A 23,730-nucleotide genomic window follows, 5' to 3' on the forward strand; every position below is an offset into this window, starting at 1 on the left:
GCAAGTGGTCACAGAACACCACAAGCAGTTATTTTCTTTCTTCTCACAGATCCTTTGATCCCACCCATAGAAAATAAAATATTGTATTCCTAGACTACAAAACAGAGAGGAAAGGGGTGGGGGTATCAGTCCCCAAAAAAGGACATTAGAACACATAGTTACTGGCCTGTGACTAAACTCTAATTAGCACTGTTACTAATTTGTCCAAAATACTCAAACATAGGCTTCAAGCAGGGATTAGATCACATCTGCTTTCCCCCTTCCCACAAGAGGAGGGGGAGCTATAATCCACTAGGAAGGATTGCATTTGTAAACTAGACATCCCAAGAAGTGACTTTGATTATTTGGGCTACAATTTTCATAGTTTTTTTTAAAAAAAATAAGTCACTAGATATTCTATTTAAGGGTTGCTATATAATAAAAAAAATGTTACTACCTTCTGTACCAGCTCCTTAGTATGCATCAAAATCTGGAAGAAGGAGAAGAAAAGATTGATTCTGATGAGATCACATTACAAAATAGTATATTACCATATACCAGTCAGGGAGTAAGCTTTAGATCTCTGGATTTACAAAATAAGGCGATACAGCTACCAAATCAATGTTTGACCATGGTAATGCAACACTGTGTCCTGCTCACAACATTACAAAAAGCAAAACATGAAAACAGAACTCACTTAAAACAATGTAGCACAGATATATTTACTTTCTTCTTTCCTAGAGACGAACAGGGTACAATACTACCCAGCCTTGTCCATCTAGAAGTCAGAATGTTTGGGCTGTGCTAAAATTTATACTTCTAAAAAACAGCAAGATACCAACTGGTTTGTTATATGTACTATGCACACACATGCACACACACACACACACACACACACACAAACAAACATGTCTGTACAGGGAGAAAAGCTTATACTTTTAAGAAAAATATCAGTTATTAACTGACTATAATGAAATTATAACTTTTTTATCCCAAAAGCTGGCCAGGCAAATTGATATATTACTTTTTGGTTTTTTAATATTATTATTTCTAGCCCCTGAATGTCATAGATTGGTAAATGGGAAGACATTTCTGACAGAGTTAGTCCTGTTAGCGAAACTAATGATTCATTATGGGGAATATTTTCAATTGTTCACAAGGGCAGTAGCAAATATAGGCAATTACAAGAGGGTCACAAGACAAGTAAAAGTTCATCTAGTGACAAGCGTAATATTAATATTACCTATTCCAATAGAAAATCACTTTTAAGTGCCAACAGTTAGGGAATAGGTTATGAAGGCTTGCTAAATTCATTAATAAATCAGTTGGCAGTTATCATATTTCACAGAAACACCTGCATATTTATCTTCTCATTACCAATTGGATGATGGAATTTTTTTCAAGCACATTTCAAAAATCTGCCAACTTCAAGTGTAAAAAAAATAAACTTTGTGGTTAATTTTTCCCTTAACAAAGTACAGCTGTTGAGAATAATTGTTCAAGATCTTACCCCGTAATGTCAACTGCAGCAGAACAAAGAGTATTTAATTAGCAAATCTATCCAGTAATTCAACACCTATTATATAAAATGCCTTTGTGATTTTATTCAGGATAATTTGCTAAGAGGGTTATTACTGACATTCAGATGAAATTCAAAAGTCCTACGCAAGTAGAGTCATAATAGCAGTAATGATCCCCCCAATCAGGAGATCCTGTGTCACACAAGGCTCTTTTGCAAGGCAGCAGCTGATTTCCTGACTTCTTAATTCCCGGGCTCAGCCCAGTGAGAGCCCTTCATGCCAATATTTCAGTCAGCAATACATGTTTAATGGGAATCTATTAAAATACCTAGAACAAAAGTGACTTTTTGTTAAGAATGACAGCACTACGATCATATCAATCATTAGCAGTTTTTAGAACTGTGGAATGAAATGGGAGTTTTATGATGAGATTGGGCAAAAGAAAGCGAGAGAATCAAAAAATTGCTCCTTATTGTTTTCTATGATGAACTATTTTGTATTTCACTTGAATTCACCTGTTCCTCGCTGCAACATAATTTACAGAACAAGCTGCTTTTTGCTCCATCGTGGCTCATTCTTCTGTAATCCATGCAGTTTAAAAGATACATTGTAGCCGCTACATCATAAATTGTAGTTATTAGATTTTACCATGGCCCTTCATCTAAAAATGGCAACACATCCCTGAATGTGCCTGAATTCTGGACTCAAGTTTCATTGTAAGTTTTTAGTTCCTAATTCTTTCTCCTGTTCCTGATGCAGCATGGGTAATAATCTATACGAAATAAAATCAACAAAATCAACTTTTAAAAATTTATTTTTGAGATGTAATAAGTACTAGGTTAATATTAAATAATGTGGATAAAAGCATGCTAGGTTATACTTGTATTTAAGCACTAGTCTGGAAGCAATAAGTGATCAAGAATTCTATACAGGTGAGTGTGCAGGCTGATGGAGAATGGATGAGGTGCTCTACCCTTCCTCTGGTACTCCAGGTATGATGTTATTACGGTCAATTGGTATTAACATCCAGCAAAGGCCTGAGAGGATAAGTAAGTTTTAGCAGATACCAAATTGTCATCAATGATGTGTCTGCCTTAATTCAGAGGGAAGGCAATTCCAAACAGTAGGTGCCATTACCAAGAATGTTCTCCCTCTTGTTGCCACCAAATAGTTTTCTACAGGTTGCAGCACAAGCTCATCAGCTGGTAGGAAGAAGGTGCTCCCCCGTGTAGCAAAAACCAACTTGTTTTAGAGCTTTACAAGTCAAACCTAACTAAAACTTCAAACCAATACATCCTGCCCCTTTCTGTCACTATTTGCAATTAAGCAAAAAGGTAGGACCCCAGTGTCAATCCCCATGCATAAAGTATAGGTACTGTCATGAATCATTCACAGCTAACCAGCAACAACGCTACTCAGAACTTAAATTATTTAACTTGGTGGTAGCGTTGTTAGGTACCTATTTAAGTCTCCCAAAGCCAAGTCAAAATACCTAATGTGTGTGGATTCAGAAGAAGCAAACAATCTAAACCAAGATTGGCCTGGAGGTCTACTCTATGCCATTCCTCCCTTTTATCTGGTGACAAAGATCCTCAAGAAGGCAGGAGAATGGTATTGGTTCCTAGAGCAAAGCTAGTCACAACATCCATGGAAAAATATCGCTCACCATCAAATCATGTACCAGGGACCAATTTTTAACCAGCAGCTGCACATCTTCTGGCCAAAAAGCTGGTTTTGGTCTTGACTAACACTGTCACTAGGCAGGGATGGCTAATCTGTAGCTCTCCTGATGTTACTGGATTACAGCTGCCACCATCTAACTATTGGCAATGCTGGCTGGGACTGATGACAGTTGTATCATCATCATCATCATCACCACCACCACCACCACCATTATTCACAGGATAATATCAGAATATAAAACCACCAAATACATAAGTTGTAGTTCAATAACAAATGGAGGGCCACTCTTCCTCTAAGGCTTTGCCAAATATCTTAACCCAGAAAAGACATGCCCAGAAACCAATACTGGATCTTGGATCAGCCTCCCAGTGTCACAGCAAGATATTCCAGTTCTGTACAATATCCAGCAACAATGTTGTTGAAAGTATTTAGCCCATCTTTGGTTGGCCCAGAGGTAGGTGGCTCTAGCAAAAAAAACCCCAACATTTATATGACAGAAAACCTTAGTGCAGGTAAAAAGGCCCTGAAGCCTTGGGGGGAGGGGGCTGCTTCCACATGCTTATCACAAGCACCCTTAAGCCTTCACCTCCAGCAGGTATTATTGTCATAAAAAAAGATTCGCCACAAGTATGTGCACCAGAAATGTATTGAATTTGTGGTGGTCTTTTGTAGGGAAGAGAACTTGATTTTACAATAAATTGGACTGGCATGGGCAGACTGGTCCGTTCTGACCCCTTTGGCAGAGAAGATGCAGTCATTGCTCCTTTCTGAGAATGGGAGAGAAACTGTGAGGTAGACACAACTTTAGCCTAGGGCTGTGAGAAAAAGCTCTATAGGGAAGAGCTTGTTTGATGAAGTCTCTGGTTGTTCTGCCTCTTCCCCTGGAGACGCCCCCTTTCTCCCTTAAGGGTACCAAGTGAAACCAGCAATTCACCAGAAAAGGTTTCTGTAACTGGGCTAGCCCATGCAGGTATGGAAGGGAAATTAGAGGAGAGAGACAGAGTGAGAGAAAGAGAACAAAATAGCACAAGCAAAACCCTGCTTCCCTGTTAGTGGCAGGAAGGTAAGGAGCCTCTCAGCAACCTGTCTCTGCCTCCTTAATGCATGGAAGAGGGAAGCCCAAAGGATGGGGAATGTGCCACAGTCTCTAGGAGATAACAGTCATCCCAGTACCTTGTGACTAACAAGCAAAGCCAGGCTTTAGCCAAAATATATAAAGCTGTAAGAAAATGTTCGAGCTGTTGGAGTAGGTTCATAGTATTTTAAAATGAAATACATGTCGGGTGGAATCCAATTGTTGCTTTGAAAATCTGAGTCCCTGAATTAAATTAGAAAATGCACTGCTGTAACCAAAATTAATTTTGATAGCATTTATCAACTTACTCCAGGAGTTATGGCTAAGGATGAACTCTTTAGAAGCTATTGAAAAAGTAACTATAGTAGGAAGCTGTTAGTCTCTGATCTTGCTTAGGTCACCACTAATAACCAGTAATTTAGGACTCCATGTGAAATATACATACATTTCAATATTTATCTTGCACCAGATTCATTTATTCAGGTAAAAAACCCTCACTCACTTGGTTCCTTTATATGTATTGTACATTACCCTGAGAAGTGGAATAATTTATTCACTTCTTAATTGCTAAAAGTCAGAATATACTGAAGATTAGCAAAACAAACAATGTTTAATCTTTGAACTTTACACTACAGGAAGCCATTCTGAATACTGGCTTGTCATAGGGAAATCGGATTAAAATTGTTCAGTTTTCCTACTCTTTCAATCCACCTACTCTGAACAGAAAGATACTGCTCTACAGGAATAGATTTTATTTCCTTTAATGGAAAAACCTTAATTACAAATCCAACTAAAACATACTTCCTCCATAAATCCATTACTGCAAGAGACACGCTGGGGATTTTAAAAAAATCCTTAATTTGTCATTTAGACCTACTGTTATCTCATTTGTACAGAATTCCAAATACTTTAGCATAAAAGCGGCTTTCCAAAACATTAATAATGTTTATGAATCCCTCAGTTCTTATCTACAATTTGGCAGGACGGTTATACTTCTTGTATTCAAAACAGATTTCTTTCTTTTTTTTTAATTCAGAGGTCTAATAAACAGATTTCAAAACAAGTATTACAAAGTTTTTCATTTCAGAACATTGTTCAACCACTTCATAACTCTTTTATGGATTTTACATTACTAAAAGTTAAGATCATGGAAAGGTATGTGTCACAGAAAACTCTTTGAAACTTTCTACTGAAATTAACTATTTCATTTAAACAGAACAATGTAAATAAGGATGTTGTGGTGTGATGATGTGATAAAGGATGTGGTGCTATTCATTAACTGTCCACGTTAGTCTATATGGAATGAAATCTTAAAGTGAAAATCCAGTCAAAAGAGCCCACATCTAACTTCAGATATTCCTATCTTAAAGGCAGCAAGTTATACAGTTGAAGACTAGGACAGAAGCATTTTCCTATGAAATATTGACCATGTAACTTCTAATAGTACATTTTAAAAAGTTATAATCTATGCTACACTGGTTAGAAAAACAGCTGCAGTCAATAGGTCTTGAATAATTTCTATGTACAGGCAATTGGTAGTATTTTATCCCATTATTATCAGAAAAGAGTGGATAAAATTATTATTTATTGCATATATAACACATTGAAGGTTCCCAGGCAATACACAAACAATTCATTAAAATATAACACAGCAGTGCCACATAAAAATCATGAAAGCATAATAAAACAGCAATTCAGCAGCAGAAGACGCCAACTCTCAAAAGTCAGCCATGTCCAGAGGCCTGAAGGAAGAAATACATCCCTACTTGAAGTCTAAAAGCAGGTCATATGGGGGAGATGCCTCACACGTGCCAACACATAAATATAAAAAGTAGCAGTGTGAAGCATTTGTCTCTGATCCCAAGATGATAGTCTGTCCCCACTTAAGGCTGTAGAAATGATGATGATGCAATGGAAAACTGGCCCCATCTAGTGAAGCCTTCACCAGATGAGGTGGAAAGAGACACTCACTTGAAGTAGCATCATAAAAGGCCATTTAGGACTTCAAAAAGGTTAAGAACCAGCATTTAAAACTGAGCTTGGAAAATAATTAGCAACCTTTAAAACTGGTGGTGCATTCTTGGCGGCTGATACAAACAACAACAAAAATCCATACTTAGCTCAAATAACATTTCCCCCCCTCACTAGAGCAGATATAGCATGTACAAAATTGAAACTCAACTCATCACCTGACTGATTTGCACAGCTAATTAAGATGTGGTCAAACTCTGCATCAACCGATTAAGTATCTTTTCAGTAACAATTAAGAAAGAATGATTTTTTTCATTAACAAGAACAAGTACACAGCGGGCTTCAATGGAAATGTAAAAGATCTTATAGCAATGGGGTTTATAAATCCAAACCATTAGGTTAATGGCTAAATGGTTTTCCTCTCTCTCCTCAGCCTTTAATTCACTGTTAATGAAACTTGGTACTTCTGACTATGGGTTCAATAGGGGTTTCCCCCCTCAGTTTTGACCACGAGTTTAGTATAAAATGAGCTCTGCTTCTGATTATGTTTCTCTTAGTGGATTAGTGAACTAGACTTTTGAGACCCTTTTAAAGTGCTACAATTACTTTATTTTCAAAAACATACATGGGTGATTACATATAAATTGCAAAATGACTATTTGAACTTGAAACACAACAGAAAAGCAACAATGTAGATTACAGGGTGGTAGTATTGCAGTTTACTGTTAGAACTTTGCTAAACATCTTTGCCAAGTCTGAGTTACTTAATAAATTCAACACAGCAGAAATCACAAAGCGATAAATTAGTGAGTTTCTCCTGCTCCCAACTTCTTTTGGCTATTGGTGTCACATTCTTTTCTCAAACATTTGTCCACACAATACAGTAGCCAACAAACCTGATATAGGGCTGTTAAAGTCAGACAGCAAGGCACCACACAATGACCTTTAGAAAGAATGATACTAACAGGTGGCGGGTGCTTAATAATTGTATTATGCTTTAACAATGAGGGCAGCGCACTATCTTCTTATCTGCACCAGGTACCTTAATACACATCACCCCAAAAGGAAGAAAGCAAAACTACGAATAGCCTAATTGCCACACCCATCAAATTTATACTTCATGCATTCCTCCACTTCAAAAACTCATAGCTTTAAGTGCTGTCAGTTAATCTGAAACAGGGAAGTTATTAAACGCAAGAAAAGGACTAAATGTATATCCGAAACATATTATTAAAATCCTGAATGGAGAGAGGGAATCCCAAAAATCCCAAGTGACTGAATTAATTGCCCTTACTAATTAGATTTCCTACATCAGGCAGCTCAAGTTACAGTTTTCATTAACCTTTAACCTTGAAGCAAGTCAGTGTTTTGACAGCTGAAGAGCAGTGCAATCTTTTCCTCTCAAGCAGGCTTTGACCGTGACAGAGGAATTTTTTTTTTGGGGGGGGAGGTGTCACACCCAGACAAAAGTAGCCACTCAAGCAGCACATGATTGCTTTTTCCACAGACAATCCTGACTGGTTGCAAAATGGCAGACACCACCACTGTCCCTAGTCACCACCATCTCAGCTGTAGAGAGACCTATGCAAAAGGGAACTTCTGGTCTGAGCGACATGCCATTAGTATATAAGCACCCACTGCAAAGGGCCAAGCAGCAGATCAGTTTCCTGTCAGCTGCAGAAAGTGCTGACACTTAAGCTGTTTAAAGGCTTCTCATTCTTGATTTGACAAACAAAAAGGCAGGTTCAAGGACACATTGGCTTGTGAACTAGGCTACCATGTATGGTGTGTGTGTGGCCATACAGTCACCTCAGTTCAAGGCACCAATAAATGAAATTATCCAGAGAAGATATGCTCACATAAAGTCCATTTACAGTCTTGTAGCAAACAAAGAACAAGCACAAGAAAGTCCTCAAAATGTTCATAATTTCTGTTCTTTGTTTTGTTTACACAGCCAGGTAGCTGATCAAAGGCATTACACCATTAAAACAGTACCAATAGAACCCATATGAGAGTAAGATTCCTCTTGAATAGCTGGTAGGCTGTTTGACAGATAAGTGTTAAGCGCAGAAGGAAGTGTACTGACCATGGCAGCATCAGTTTAACACCAATCACTTGAACTCAAGTGACAGAAGCTAAATAATGGGGCGGGGGGATGAGAATGCAACTGTCTCAGGGTTCAGGGGGCAAAAAACTGTCACCCCCTCCCACTCCCCAATTGCTTGCTTGCCTGCTTCATTGTCCATCTGGCCTTGCCACTGCCACCACACCACTTCTTACACACCCACCTCGCAAGGCTCTCCACCAGCCACTGCATGGCCTCCTGCCTCACTCTAGGAAAGGCCAAGGGGTTCCTGTCTCAAAGTGAGGCATTCTGGGTAATGTGGTCAGGGAAGTGCTGTACCCCACGAATGATCAGAGTTCTAGCTCATGAGGACAGCTTGGGCAAGTTGACAGGCTCTCCCACACCAGACATGCCCTCAGTGTAAAAACAGCATTGAAAGGGGCTAGCGTAAGGTTAACTTACGTGGTCCGGCTCTCCTCCGTCATACAATCCTGTGCACGCTTATTAATCTGTGTCATTTGACACACTATATCTATGAAGAAGGTGATGATGATTTATATCCCACCCTTCCTTCCAAAGAAGCCAAGGGTGACAAACACACACACAAATGATGAAACAATTAAAACATCAAAAAACAAAACATTTTAGGACGACACCAGCTTCACATGAGATTATGCCACTGGAGAAGAGTCGTCCATTGGAAAAGATGAATGAATAATTTAAGTGGAAAACTTCAGCATCCACATTTAATCCTTGTTTCAGGAGAGAAAATTAGTGAAGGGGTGAACCTAAAGGGGGCGAAAGTTTTCAGCACACAATGTAAATTAGCACAACCCAGAAGCCACCTATTCTGCATATTCAAGTGTACAATTTACAGTTCTACAATGGTCTGCCTGTTGTTCAAGCATCTCACTTTGAATTCTTAAGATGGGGAAACGACTGTGGGAACAATTTCTGCAACTGAATCCATTCAATGTGTGTTCATGCTGAGAACTCTTCTTTTTACTCGGATTCAACACAAGTGAATTTTCTTTTTCTGCAATCCATGGATCATATGCAGGTGTGAAGAGCACTCCCCAGCCAAATGCACACGGCACAGAGTTAATTCTTCATTGTCAAGCTGACACTTACAACTATTTCTATATTTCCGAGTGCCCATCTAGCATCTAGACAGCTACACCCAGTTCTGAGCTTTATGGAGCAGTTGAAGCAACAAGAGGCCACTCACTCTCCACCAGGTATGTACCTCCCCCTGATGGGATGCATGCAGAAACTACGCTTGCATGGAAGCAATAGGTGAAGCAGGTGAAGACTCAAATCATGCTGCCTCTTTGGTCCATCACTCTAACCTGAAGACCCTCTGCTCTCATATCTCTAAACACACACAGATAAATGAAAGTTTGCTTCGTTTCATACAAACTGTAGTTAAAACTAGCATGATGTGTCATTTTTACACCATTATATAAACTCACTCAAGGAACAAGTTGTTAGAATTTCAGCTTGTTCACTCTGCTTTTTGCTACAAGCAACTTTTACCAACTCAGAAACACTCGTCACAACAAAGCAACTAATGATAAAAAATGAAAAGGGAAAATAACCAGAGAAGGATTAACACCCTAGCTCAAAATTCAAATAAAGAAAACTTCTGCTTTTTGTCACTCAAAAGTTCTGTATAAAATTCACTTAGTACTTGCAGATCATTTTAAAAGGAGTTTTGAAGATGCTTTCACATGCTCTAAAGACCGACATGAAAAGTGATACTATTCAACAGAGGACGCTTATTGTGGCTACAAAGAAATACAATACTCATAGCAGAATTCCTCAGATGCCTCCTACAAAAACACATTAACAAGACTAATGGGTCACATCCCTCTTTGTCAAGCTATACATGAAACTGCAACAACATCAATAAGCCTCAAATAAAATATATAAATGCATATAATGCTTGCGTACATTTTCTTTGCAATACATGAAATGAGGGGCCACTACCTAGAACTTTATAATGATAGTATTCATTTCATTTTAATGGTAACTTTATTAGGCAGGCTCACTTCTCATCCTAAGTCATGGCTGACAGCTTCTGTGAATGACTAGATTGCTCCCTCTTCACTTCTCTACTAGTGTGAACAACAAACCCCAATCCTTAGCTTAAGATCATGGTTTGTTTGGCGTAAAATAAACCACGCTCTCTGGTTAAGAATGAATGCTCAGGGAAGGATTGTGGATCATTTCCTTCTAGGAGAGCAGTGAAAGAGCCATTAACCATAACTTATAATGACGTGTGAACAAGCAGAATGAGCGTTTGCAGAGTTCTGCTGTTCATGAATTCCACCATGCTCCCTTATTTTTCCATTTTCATGTCTGTCATTTCTATTCATTCTTTTATTTATATTTTATACATTTATTTACATTTTATGCATTCTTTGTTCACACTTAACTCATCATCATCATCATCATCATCATCATCATAATATATCCTGCCCATCTGGCTGGGTCCCCCCAGCCACTCTGGGCGGCTTCCAACAAAACACTAAAATACAATAACCTATTAAACATTAAAAGCTTCCCTAAACAGGGCTGCCTTTAGATGTCTTCTAAAAGTTTGGTAGTTATTTTTCTCTTTGACAGCTGGTGGGAGGGCGTTCCACAGGGCGCGCGCCACTACCAAGAAGGCCCTCTGCCTGCTTCCCTGTAACTTGGCTTCTCGCAGCGAGGGAACCGCCAGAAGGCCCTCGGCGCTGGACCTCAGTGTCCAGGCAGAACGATTTGCCAAACGTCATATCTATTGTGTGAACATCATAGCCAAGTGGTGATCTGGGCTTTTCACGTCCTGTCCCAACATTCTAGCCATTCTATCACAACCAATCTTAAAGTAACTGGAAATGAGAGAGCACCGTGGTAAACTTTGATCTAGGCCATTTATTCAATAGCATGGAAGAAATGACTTTCATGCCAACAACTGGTGTATAACATAGAGGTATGTGCACAAAGACATGCTAAGGTTACTTTGATCATTTCAACATTCCAGGACCAGTATGTCATTGTTACACTGCAGCCATCAACATTGCTGTCATTCCCGAGCAAAGAATTTATTAGCATACTAAACCTCTGTTCCCCATGTGCAGATTTTCCTCTTGAACTGTGGTGACAGGCAAAATGCTTGAAATAAACACAAAGACTGCAATGTTGCATTCATTTAGGCTGCACAGGTGTGCAGTCATAGGATGTATGTGCAAAATATGAACAACCATTAAAAGGCCCGTGGCTTTCTGCAGAACTGAAAACTTGTTAACCTAGGGGCAACACAAACTACCACACTGGTCATAAGCACGTAATAGGCTACATAAAGCCTCAGGGGAATGAATGAATATTGGTATGCAAAAGCTAAAACGTGTTGTAGCTTGTTCATAAAAATCAGTTTGGTTTTAGCCAATATACTTTTCTTAAAAATCACTGCCTCATCCTTGTGTTGTAAGTGCACTACATTCCCCCCTGAAGGGTTTAGAAACTAGTGCTGCAGTTAACACTGGAGTAGCTAGTCACAATAAAAATTCAGCGACCAGACACTGCTCTGTGCTACAGGAAGAGACTTGGAATTCAAGTGGAATTTCTCTGATCCATCACAAACATGAAATTGTATACCACAAGACAATTTAGTGCTGCAAGTTCATGAAACTTGTAACCTTTAAGTACACATAAAACCAGTACAGATAAGATGCCATTCCAACAGCATTATACCATTTGTTTTACACGTTTCATCCACGGCTCAACTCCATCACCACAACTCTTGTTAAAAATAATAATTGTAATTAATTGTGTTGTGTAGTGCTGGGCATTTGAGTCCCATTGGGACTATGAACTTGTTCAACAATTATTGCCCACTGCGAACAGAACCAGAGCTGGCAGAATTACCAGCCTCAGGCTCTTAGCAGCTGCTGCTTCTACTCTTGGTTGTTTCCCTTTATTCTGCCAGTGCCCTCTTCACCCCATAAAATTCCTACAGCCAGAATGAATTGCTTTAAGCAGCCAAGAGGTACTGTATCATCTGCTGCTCTCCATGGTCTCCTTACTACATATGCTATCGAACAGGTAGCAGCAAACATACCTCTAAGGTAGTGTACAAGACAACTGTTACCACAATAGTGGGAAACCAACAGTAACCGTAGCAGGAGAGAAAGAGCCAACGTTTGCCAGCAGCTGGCAAAGACCATTTTCCCAGTAAGACAACAAACTGAAGTGAAAATCTACAGTCCCTTCAACCATCATAAAACATGGACACGGACACTGTGATTTGTCCTTTTACAAAATTTGTACAAGCTCTTATATGAATCTGTTGAACATAATGCTGGATCACAGAAAATCTTAGATTCCAGCAATTTGAAAATTTTTCTAGTCCTTCCTTACATAAACATTTTTCAAAGAGATGGTACGGAAAATGTAACTCTGTTCCTCTTGCTCCTCACCCATCCATTCCAAACAAAAGAAGACGTGTGTGTGTGTGTGTGTGTGTGTGTGTGCACGCGCGCATGTGCTGTTGTTTGCTTCTAGCTGAAATGCTTTATCAAAAACATTAGCTCTGAAGAAATGACGAATAATTGAAGAATTCACACATTAAAAGCCTAATCTCCAAACAGGAACCCCTGCAGCCAAATGGCAGGCCTCACGAGAAGCGAAATATTCCCAAACTGTATGCCATTGGGTCAGAAGCATCACATCATATGACATAAATAAATGAAATACAAAGCACAGAGCCATTACATCAAGTTCTATGAACTACAGACTATTTATAAACTATTAGTACCAACTGTTCTCAATATATATATGTGTGTGAGAGAGAGAGAAACTACAGAACAGATGGACACAAAATATAGGACTTCACTTAGCAGAGAAAAGGCCAGGGACAAATACCAAGTTAGTACTGATACTTGATAAATGTGATAATCTACTATCATGCATACCTTACATGCTCCCCCAGTAAATGAAGTTGCCTGTCTTGGCAAAGAGTCATTTCCTCATTATGAAGATGGGACAATGCAGCACTGCAAGTTCATTTCACAAACAATAATGCCAACTATGTTCTTCTAGGACCTAGGAAAACACTCTGGGCTTGGATAGCAAATGCTTAAAAAAAAGACGACGACGACGACACTGGCAGCCATGACAAAATGACTGTTGTGCTTTAATTTAAAGCTTAGCTCAATTTTTTAAAAAAACTATATTGTGGACACTGGGTTAAAGAAAAAGAGCTGAACAGTGAAAAAATGGAAATAAGTGTTAAGAGGTGTAAGATTAGAACATATTACCAGAGCAAATAAATTTCTAGACCAATAAAAAGACAATGCTCACAGCTAGGGAAAAAACCTCACTAAAGTTACTCTGGTGCTTTTAGAGGGACATTATTTTTAGCCCAGTCTTGTTGCATCATATAAAGCCGAAATAGAGAAACATTGTTTTTCTATGAAGGATCATTGACCCTGAGCCACAGGCCTTCTTGTCCTCCTATCTGGGTTACAACTACCCCCTCCCCTCCAGGCCCACACCCCAGTAAGAATGAGGTTCCATGGTCATTTTTGGTCCTCTACCCATCCTCTGCTCCTGCCCACATGACTCTGAGCAGCCTGCCTGCCTGCTTTACTTCTTCTGAGCCCGTGAACCTCTCTGTGGGACCTACAGTCAGCTACAGCAGGAGGGCAAAGCAGAAAAGTGCTGGCTGGGGGAAATAGGCCCCATCCATCATTTTGGTTTACCCACCTTCTTGCCTGCCTGGTCAACCTGGTAGCCGGTATTGTGGGAGGGGGGAGGCAGCCTGGGGAGGAAAAGGGCTCCCCAACCCAATAGCAAAGCATTTTTGTTGCAATCTCATAATTACTTACAATTACATAATTACAATTACTTGCTTCCAGGTAATACAGTAAAGAGTACTGGGCTGTTAAAATGCTGAATGTAAGGGTTTGTACCCAAAGTTCCCCTGAACAGAGTTGCACTCAGGAAATGCTCCCACTGGTGAAAGCGGGGTGGCATTAGCCAATATCCCATTCCCACAGCAGCCATCTAATTGCCCTCAAATTCTGCTCCAGAGGATTGGGGGACACGGCAGCACAATGGAGAAGGATGCTGGGGAAAGTACAGGAATCAGGAAAAAAATGCTTCCATCTCTACCTACAGTGGGAGCCTCTGCTGGACCAGAGTCCGTATGTTTGCAGGATAGCAGGTCTGTATCCAACCCAGTGTATGGAAATGAATACTATGCCCGTCCGTATTAAAGACCTTTCTCCTCTGATACAATGTATGCCAACATATGGATACTCATACATTAATAGTACAGTGGTACTCGGGTTACATACGCTTCAGGTTACATACACTTCAGGTTACAGACTCCGCTAACACAGGAATAGTACCTCGGGTTAAGAACTTTGCTTCAGGATGAGAATAGAAATTGTGCTCCGGCGGCGCAGCGGCAGCGGGAGGCCCCATTGACTAAAGTGGTGCTTCAGATTAAGAACAGTTTCAGGTGAAGAACGGACCTACGGAACGAATTAAGTACTTAACCCGAGGTACCACTGTACAGCTGTACCTTGGAAGTCGAAGAGAATCTGTTCCAGGAGTCCGTTTGACTTCCAAAACATTCGGAAACCCCAGTGTGGCTTCTGATTGGCCGAAGGAAGCTACTGTGGCCAATCAGAAGCCACAGAAGACCCATTGGATGTTCGTCTTCCAAAAATAGTTCGCAAACCGAAACAGTCACTTCCGGGTTTGTGGCATTTGGGAGCCAAAACGTTCAACTTGCAAGGTGTTGAGGATCCAAAGTCAACTGTACTATGAAGTGGAAGTGGAAACTTGGTTCTTGGTCCTTATATTCAGATACCGTATTGTGTGTATCACACATAAAAAAAAAAAAACCATGCAAGGAAAGTAGTATTGAAAAGATGGAGTTGATTAGACCAGATAACAAATTATTGCAGTCTTCCTAGAAGTGAGTTGTATTTAAGTAACTAAAGCAGTTTTTAAAATTATTGCTCTGTCATCCTCACTCAGTGCCAGCAGTAGCTGCTTCACAAGACCTGTCAACACTGTTATTCAAAAGGGGCTTTTAGTGTAGTTTTTAAAAAAACAACAATGAGAATTGAAACAGAATATTTACAAGCGTTCTTCACCCTGATCTGATTTTCTTCCTAGCTTAAAGAAAAAAATACTTCGGATTTTAACAAACAAAAAGTGACTTTGCAACTTAACTATAAAACAATACTTTAAACAGTAGAAGAGAAATAAAAGCCCACCCCCCAAAAAAAATTTCCACCCCCCAACTTCTGTCATGGATGCAGAGAAGTGGTGGGAGGCACCAGCTGGGAACCCCCAAGCGAAGAAGGCTCAGGATCAGAAGATTGGTGGTGGGACGACAGTGAATGGTCAGAGGGAAAAGAAAGAGCAGACTGGAAGGAGGTGGTGTCGGAAGCGGTAACAGGTTGGGTGAACAGGAAGAGGCTGTGGCAGAGGGCTGTTCAGACTCTGAGGCAGAAGCAGAGGCTGGAGCGGAGAGGGGTCAGGAGAGAGAGAAGGCGGCTGCTGAAGAAGCCAGGAGTCTCCCTCTCGTATTGCAACCAAGTCCCCTTCCCCCTGTTCTCCTAGAACACACAGATAAACAAAGAGGGCAGAGCATTTGCGACTGCTTGGGAAAGACCTGGAGAGGAGGAGACTTAGGAAGCGGTGGGGAGGTGGGGACTTTCAGTCCTCACAATTGCCCTGTTGGAGCAAGACCTACTGGGAAGAGTTGCTGGGATCACTAGGTCTGCACTATTTTGGTTTCTTGAATAAAGAGTTAACTTCACTGACACCTTGGTTGTTGTTTTTTATTGCTGACCTACGCTTGACTCCAGCTCCTTAGAGAAGAGGAGTTTGGATTTGATATCCCGCTTTATCACTACCCGAAGGAGTCTCAAAGCGGCTAACATTCTCCTTTCCCTTCCTCCCCCACAACAAACACTCTGTGAGGTGAGTGGGGCTGAGAGACTTCAGAGAAGTGTGACTAGCCCAAGGTCACCCAGCAGCTGCATGTGGAGGAGCAGAGACGCGAACCTGGTTCCCCAGATTACGAGTCTTCCGCTCTTAACCACTACACCACACTTACAAATACCTACCAATCTGTTTTGATTCAGGACAAAGGAATGAAAATCATAAGCTGCCTTCTGTTATTGTTTTTCCTACAGGGATCAGGGGATCCATGGGCAGGTTATCTCTGCCTACTTCAAAGCTTGAAGTCAATACACTAGGATGCTGGATATGTACAAATGAGGTTCCAGAAGATGGGAATTTGTGGTGGCCACTATAATTTGTTATATAAGGTAAGGTTAAAAAGATGGAAAGAACAAATACTGCAAGCAGCAGTATAGTGTAATGAATCGAAGAAGTAAGATTCAGTTACCAGGAGTCAATCATTCTTGGCTTATCCCAAAACTCGCTGGCTGGTGCTCAATTTACATGACACTAAATAATCCATAATGACTGTTTGTACCAACTATAACAAAATTCAATGTCTATTCAAGCTAAAAGAAATCATGCCACAACAGTGAACAACATTCAGCTCAGCAGCTTCATGCTGTATCTATTTCCTAAACATATTTTCCTTAAGTGTGGTAACAGAACAAACAAGATTATTGACCCACAGGTTTCTCTCCTCTTTTAGCATCTGGTTTTGCCTATTCATTAACCAGTTTCAACTATATAAATCACAGAAGGTCACTGTAATGGCATACATCACTTGGGTAGGATAAACAGATAAAATGAGCCAAAGTTGCCTACGTCAACCACTGTTGCCAGAGAAGATATGAAGACAAAACTGGAAGTGGGATTTGTTGCGTTATTAGGACAGTCTCTCTAGCTAGCACACCTTTAGCCAAGCAAAGCACTGTCTCCAAGATGGGAAGTATATCACTGAGTGGTTTCAAGTAATAACTGCAGGTGATAGGAAGGGCTGCGCCTATCCTAAGAAGCTCCTGAGAAGCACTTTGACTGCATCAGTTTGTTTTTTCACTTCAGTGTAATGGCAGTGTAATGTAGGTTTTCAAAATCTCTGCTGTGAGCCCTTCAAGTGTTCAGTCTCTGTTGAAGGAACTGGTTGCACTGCAAATGAATTGCAGGGGTTTGCTGTAAAAGTAATGGCACTGTGTGGTGTGCTTTGGTGGGGTGAAGCAGACGTGCACATCCACCTCTGTATGTCCAACAGGCAACACAAATATGACAGCTAGAATAAAATCAGGAAGCTAATTCCTGGTGAGACCACTGCAAATCTAGCCACTCCCAGCTGCCAGAATCTAGCACTCAATCTAGAATCAACCAGTTATTTCAGGCTGTAGGTTAGGGGTACAAAAAAATTATCCATAAGGAAAAACAGATGTTGTGGAGACAGTTAAGAAGGAACGCTTCTCAGAAGCCATATATTGTGTTACCCTAATTTTATGCACTGCGAGTTTATCAGTTTTCTCCTATTGGATTGAACTACACAAAACCCATATTCTCAGTGAAGCTCTAATAATATAGGAAATTTTGTAAATCTCTAAAGTCATATCAAATTATACATAATTAGAACTCACATTTAGTGACCAGAAATGGCTTAATTTTTTTAATAAACACAAGATATATATCGCCATCTAGTGAAGAATCTGCATAATTACCACTCTACAACTATATACAGTAATGCCAACTGTACAACGAATACAACAGCATGCTTTCTTCTGCTTGAGATTTTCTGCTAAAGGCTAATATAGTTTGTACAAAGTTGCTGAAAGTCAAGCAGGGCTGTAATAAGCAAAATTTTGAATGGAACAAGGAAATCTATTTGAATAGCAAAACTGGACACTTTCAGACCAGTGAAGTATATTTTGCAAGAAAACAATGTAAACTTGTAGAGTTAAGATTTTCCTATGCCAGGAGGTTCTTAAAAGCTAATTTCTGAACGTGTCTACTGCCCTCTGACCAATTTTGTAAATAAACTTCTTCCTTGTATATGATGTAGAAGCAAAGCCACAAGTCATACAGTGTAGTTATCCCCTCATCTTTTTCCTAACTAGCACAAATCCACATAGAAGACTGTCTGGAACGTCTACATAATTCACTGTTCTGGCCTTAACCCCACTGAAAGCAAGCAACCCCTCTGAGAGCACGTGGGTTTGTAAACTGATTTGAAAACCTTGGTTAAGTGGGGATGTGGATGGCATTAATGGTGGTTAAGGTTGATATGGACACAACTTTTAATAATTCTTAAGACCTCTGGAGCAGATACTCTACCACTCAACTACAGCCGTAGGCCAAGTCAATATGACTTACCAGCATGTTATTCAGCAAGGAAAAAGGTTTAGTTTTGGTAAATAATTAAGACATACTAGTGTATTGAAGGAGACAGAGGTATGCCACACTTTTGCTCCAAAAGGATACAGCAAGCCATTATGTTCTAATTTAAGTGAGATTACTCACATGACAATAAATATCAGATTATTAGAGGTTTGGGAGCACAATCAATAGTCCAGATTGCACCAAACACAACATACCCTTCTGGTTTTCTAAAGATTCAATCTGGCAGCTGAAATATTTAGCACTTTCTGACCCTCACTAGATATTATAATGTATTTCACCACTAACTAGGGCAGATGGTTTGACCACACTTGCTAGGTTGTTTTTTAAATAGCCAACATCATGAGCCACCACTGTGGTCTATAAATGCATGGCAACAGTAGCTCTATTCAGGAATGTGCAAAGGGCCACTGGGAGCATGTGGGGTTAGTTCCACCCACTTCAGGATGGGGGCAAAGGCACATTCTATAAACAATACTGCACTGCTGCAAAAAGGTGCAGAAAAGGGAGCACTGTCTTTACAACAACAGCAAAGCTACAATGTTTGGAGCTTTTCAGTTAGAAGAAAGGCAAGGAAGAGAACACGAAGATAGTGTATAAAATGATGCATATATGGGGCAAGTGAGTAGGGTTTTTTCCTGAGCCATAATACTAACAACCTGGGCTTATCAAATAAAACTGATTAGTATGCGATTCAAGATAGAGAAAATCAACAGTGCAGAGTTAATTTATGGAATTCACTGCCACTAATGTGGCAATGGCTACTAGCTTATATGACTTTAAAAGATTTCACAAATCTTTTCACTAAAAGATTTTACAAATTCATGCAGGTAAAGTCTATCAATGGCTTCAAGTTAGTTACATGGAGAATTAGTCAGTTACATGGAGAATAGGTTTACAGACACAATACACGTCTCAGCAGTAGCTGCTTGGAAGCAACAGAAGAAGAGGACCAAGGCTGCTTCAGAAACTGATTCTTTGTTAATTCTAACATGAAATGATATGAACTAATTATGTAGATTAGAATGTAGTTATCCTTCAAACTTTGTACGCCTCTGAATTTTGCAATACAATTGTCAGCTTAAAAACTATTTTAAAAAAGAATCAAAATCTATTATTTAACTGTTCACTTACATGGTTTGATAAGTGAAAGATTGCTGGATGTACAGGAAGCATTGTTAAAGGAAGTTTGTGTTGTATTTTAAAAACTGTGAATATTGTAATGAAATATTAGTAACAAAATGCCTATTTTTATATAAAATACATTTGGACGTGCGTATTTTGGAGAAAATGTTCAAAGGCACCTCTTTAAATACATATTTAATTTGCAACTTTTCTTTTTTATTGCAGGTTAATGCAGAAACTGGATGGAACAACTTATGATGAATACATGTAAAAGGGGTCCGATCCAGCCAAGCTGCTCTTACCTTTTTATGCATTCTCATAAATGTTACAACTGACTCAAACGTTCAGTAACCAAATTTGCACTCAGCATTAAACTTTGGTTCATAACCCATGATTCGAAGCTGGCTCATTTCAAAACCAACCAGACTTTGTGATAAACGGCAATCTCTAGTTCACACGCAATGACAAGCAGGATTCACACAAGGGCAAAGGGAAACAAACGCTTGCCCAGTCCGTTTCTCAGCTGTGCACCAGAAGGAAATGGGAAGGGAAGGTCACGAGCCCATTATTCGCTGCTGACTCACCTCTCGGCCTTTGAAAGTCACCAAAGCGGCAAGTGGCTTTGCATAGAATCTACTGTAGGAAAACCCCAGACATCCATACATGCTGTTAGCTGTAAGCTTCAAAGCCTTCTGCCTGATATCATACTGCAAAGAAGAAATTAAGACCATCACAGTAAGCAGTTAAATATATAAATATAATCATATGTAGTCAGTCACTTATAAGAGAGATGTTAAAATGCCGAGTGGCCATCTGGTAGAGGGGCAAAGGCTCCAGGTGAACCAGTGAAATGGCAGAAGTGAGGAGAAGGCACTTCCCACCCAGTGCTCCTCGTCAATTGAAGTCCAATCTACTTACTTATTTAGCAGTGACCCATTTAAATGCAGTCATCCGCGAGTGGCATGCATGTAAGTGGGGGTGGGTGCCTGTCCTGTTAATTGTGCTGGCAAATATTATCTAGCTGCTCATTTTAGCCCCTTCTATAAGAAGCAAGATAGGCTAGCCTAACAGAAATTAGAAATAGCAGCAAAAAAATTGCCCTATATATTCATTTCTTACATTTAAAGATTAGCCTTGGAGAAGAAATGTATACAAACAAGCAGGATCTTGATCTAGTTTCTCAACAATGGACATTTTCATTCTGTTAGATATACCTGTAAGTAGAGGTCAGAATTTAAGTCTGGCTGTTTCATCAACTGTTTCACTTGACGCCTTCGTTCAACTAACTTCCTGATCTCTTTAGGCAAGATTCCCATTTCTAGCGATGAATCTGGCAATTCTGGAATTTCTTCTTCTCCATCCTGTGAAGTTATTAGTTTGGCAAGTTAATACTACCAGAATAACCTGAAACAATTCCTGAAACTGCTGCTTCCACCCTGTCATATGAACAAGGATATGCCGCTGGGTTCTATCTCAAAAGACCCTAATGGAGAAGACATCCCAACTAGGTCAGATAACCATTCCTTCCAGAACCATCGGCATTCAGATCGATATCTACTCTCTGGAGGAATTCCCCCCGGTGGGTCTCTGTCTTGTGCCCAAATCGTCTCATTCGGGAGATGACACCTACTTTCCCCAAGAAGGGAACGTGAAAAACTGGCATATAAATAACCCAAAAGGTGTTTTCGTGATTAAGGGCCTAATCACCATCCCCTTGGGGAAAGTTGGCACTTCACACCCAACCAAGGACAAACTCCTGGTTCTAACCTAAAACTGCTAGTCTCTTCCAGTTCGCATGCCCCATCTATGAGCTGAAAGGAACCTAAATGGACACAGGATCTTGGTGCTGCAAGGAAACCATAAGCATGCATGAGGACCAGAGGCTGAAAGTGGCCCAAGTAACCTCAGACAGGTAACCATTAACACAAAAATGTGGATTTGTTTTTATTGAACTAGCAGAAGTTGAGTACACTCCTTTGACTTTTTCTCCTTTGGGAGAAAGAACAGGAAACAAATTTAATGACTAAATAAACAGATAAAGAAAATAAATGGTATTGACAAAATATCTAGTGAAAACCTCAAAGTAGAGTATCAGGTACATCTGCACTATCCTGGGCTGGCCAAAGCATGTTCTGAAGGCATAAGCTAAGCCTGGTTCTGTAACCTAGTTACCCAGATTGGATACCACCTGAGAAGTATACAAAACCACTTTGAACACATAGCAAAAAAGATTAAAGCCTTCCTTGTCTGCAACAGTTCTGCTGAACAATACTTGGATGATACAATGCCATCGTTGCCATCTCATAGGCATATAGGCAGATAAATCATGTAAAAAAATAGTTTATATACATATTTAATGAACTTTACAAGGACAGGGTGTAGAAAAATTGTTTCAGCAAGCAAGACTGATCCAGTTTTACATGGACAAATGGGGAATAAGCTAAGCATGTAAGAAAACAAGGAGGGTCCATGTACACTTTTTAATGTCACAAAAATACTATGCAGCTGCTAAAAAGGAAGATATAATGAACTCCATGTCAAGGTGGAACCAATCTGATTTCATGAGATTATACACAATTTATAATGAAAAATTATACTATTAAACATGGTATCATGCAATACACTACAATTACTAAATACAGCCGCAATGTCTAAGGAGACTTCAATGTATTCTTGAATATAAACATATGATCTTTTTTAACAATCAAACATTAAAAGCTCCTGTCAAATTAAACACACACCTCTGTCTTTTTTGGCACACTTGAAGACACCCTGGTAACTGTTGTAAAACAGATGTTAAACTCTTGGATAATTGAAGGGTATAAGCTATTGAAGTCGAGGAGCAAGATGAACTTGTCATAAAAACCTGAAATTAAAAATACACACACACAAGATTCACATTACAATATATACCTACTATGGAGACTGTGAGAGACAAGTTACTTGCAGTACACTGTAAAAGAACACCAGAACGCGAGTGAAGAGTCATTGGTGAGGGGGACATTTAAAGTCAGATTCCTTCAAAAGTACTCTGGTTTATTATGAAATCAATGTGTGTCCATGTGATTCTGTCAGCATTCAGGTCTGAAAAACACTTGCATTATTTCTAAACACTACACTATATCACCAGTCTATGGTGCAGATATGTCAGAAGTGGAACGATCCAACCCTGTTAACTATCCAGGGATGAACAGATAGCTTCAGTGTTACTCTGGGATGCTTCTGCACAGTTGTCACCACAGAAAGGAGACACCATGTGAAACTGCAAGCATCCACTTATTAGCTGCAGCAGAGAGGATTTTTATACACATACCCGGTATACAAAATGAAATGGATAAACCAGATTATCTAGATCCATCTCAATCTGGCTTTAGGCCCGGTTATGGAACAGAGACCGCTTTGATCATCTTGGTGGATGATCTACACCAGGAACTGGACAGGGGGAGTATGCCCCTGTTGCTTCTGCTGGACCTCCCAATAGCATCCTTCTGGATCACTGTCAGGGATGAGACTTAGGGGCACTGTTTAACAGTGGCGCTAGTCCTTCTAGAAGGTACAAGTTCTGAAGGTAGTGCTGGGGACTCCTGGTCGATTCCGTGGCTGTTGACATGTGGGATACCTCAGGACTCCATCTTGTCCTCCATGCTATTGAACAAATACATGAAACCACTGGGAGAGGTCATACAGAATTGTGGAGTATGATGCCATCAGTATGCTGATGACACACAACTCTGTTCTAAATCAGTGTGTGATCTCAGTAATGGACTGGATAAGTTTAACTCAGGTAGGGACACGACAGCATATGAATCAATCTAGCTAACTTGACCCAACAACACCCCCCCCCCCAGCTTTCACACACAAACAAACCTCATTTCAGCCAACTAAACACAATCAATCACACCCTGGGTCCCACACCCAACCTCTCTCACTACCAAGGAAATATAAAAAACAAACAGAAAGAGAACCTA

General features: G+C 40.0%; 1 protein-coding gene across 2 annotated transcripts in view; it reads right to left on the reverse strand.

Moving 5' to 3' along the window:
* Positions 1-23,730, reverse strand: part of POLA1 (DNA polymerase alpha 1, catalytic subunit) — a 193,789-nt gene that overhangs the window by 128,180 nt on the left and 41,879 nt on the right. For both annotated transcript variants that reach the window (XR_013985674.1, XM_081003459.1), the window contains exons 24-27: positions 22,504-22,628; positions 20,977-21,123; positions 20,347-20,469; positions 437-469 (exon numbers count right to left, since the gene is read on the reverse strand). Coding sequence is in view for 1 of the 2 variants with exons in the window: in XM_081003459.1 (XP_080859585.1) it covers positions 437-469; positions 20,347-20,469; positions 20,977-21,123; positions 22,504-22,628 (428 nt within the window). In the remaining variant the exon portion in view is untranslated. The remainder of the gene's footprint in view (positions 1-436; positions 470-20,346; positions 20,470-20,976; positions 21,124-22,503; positions 22,629-23,730) is intronic.

The sequence above is a fragment of the Podarcis pityusensis genome (genome assembly GCF_964106645.2).
Source record: "Podarcis pityusensis genome assembly, chromosome: 4".
Lineage (NCBI taxonomy): Eukaryota > Metazoa > Chordata > Lepidosauria > Squamata > Lacertidae > Podarcis > Podarcis pityusensis.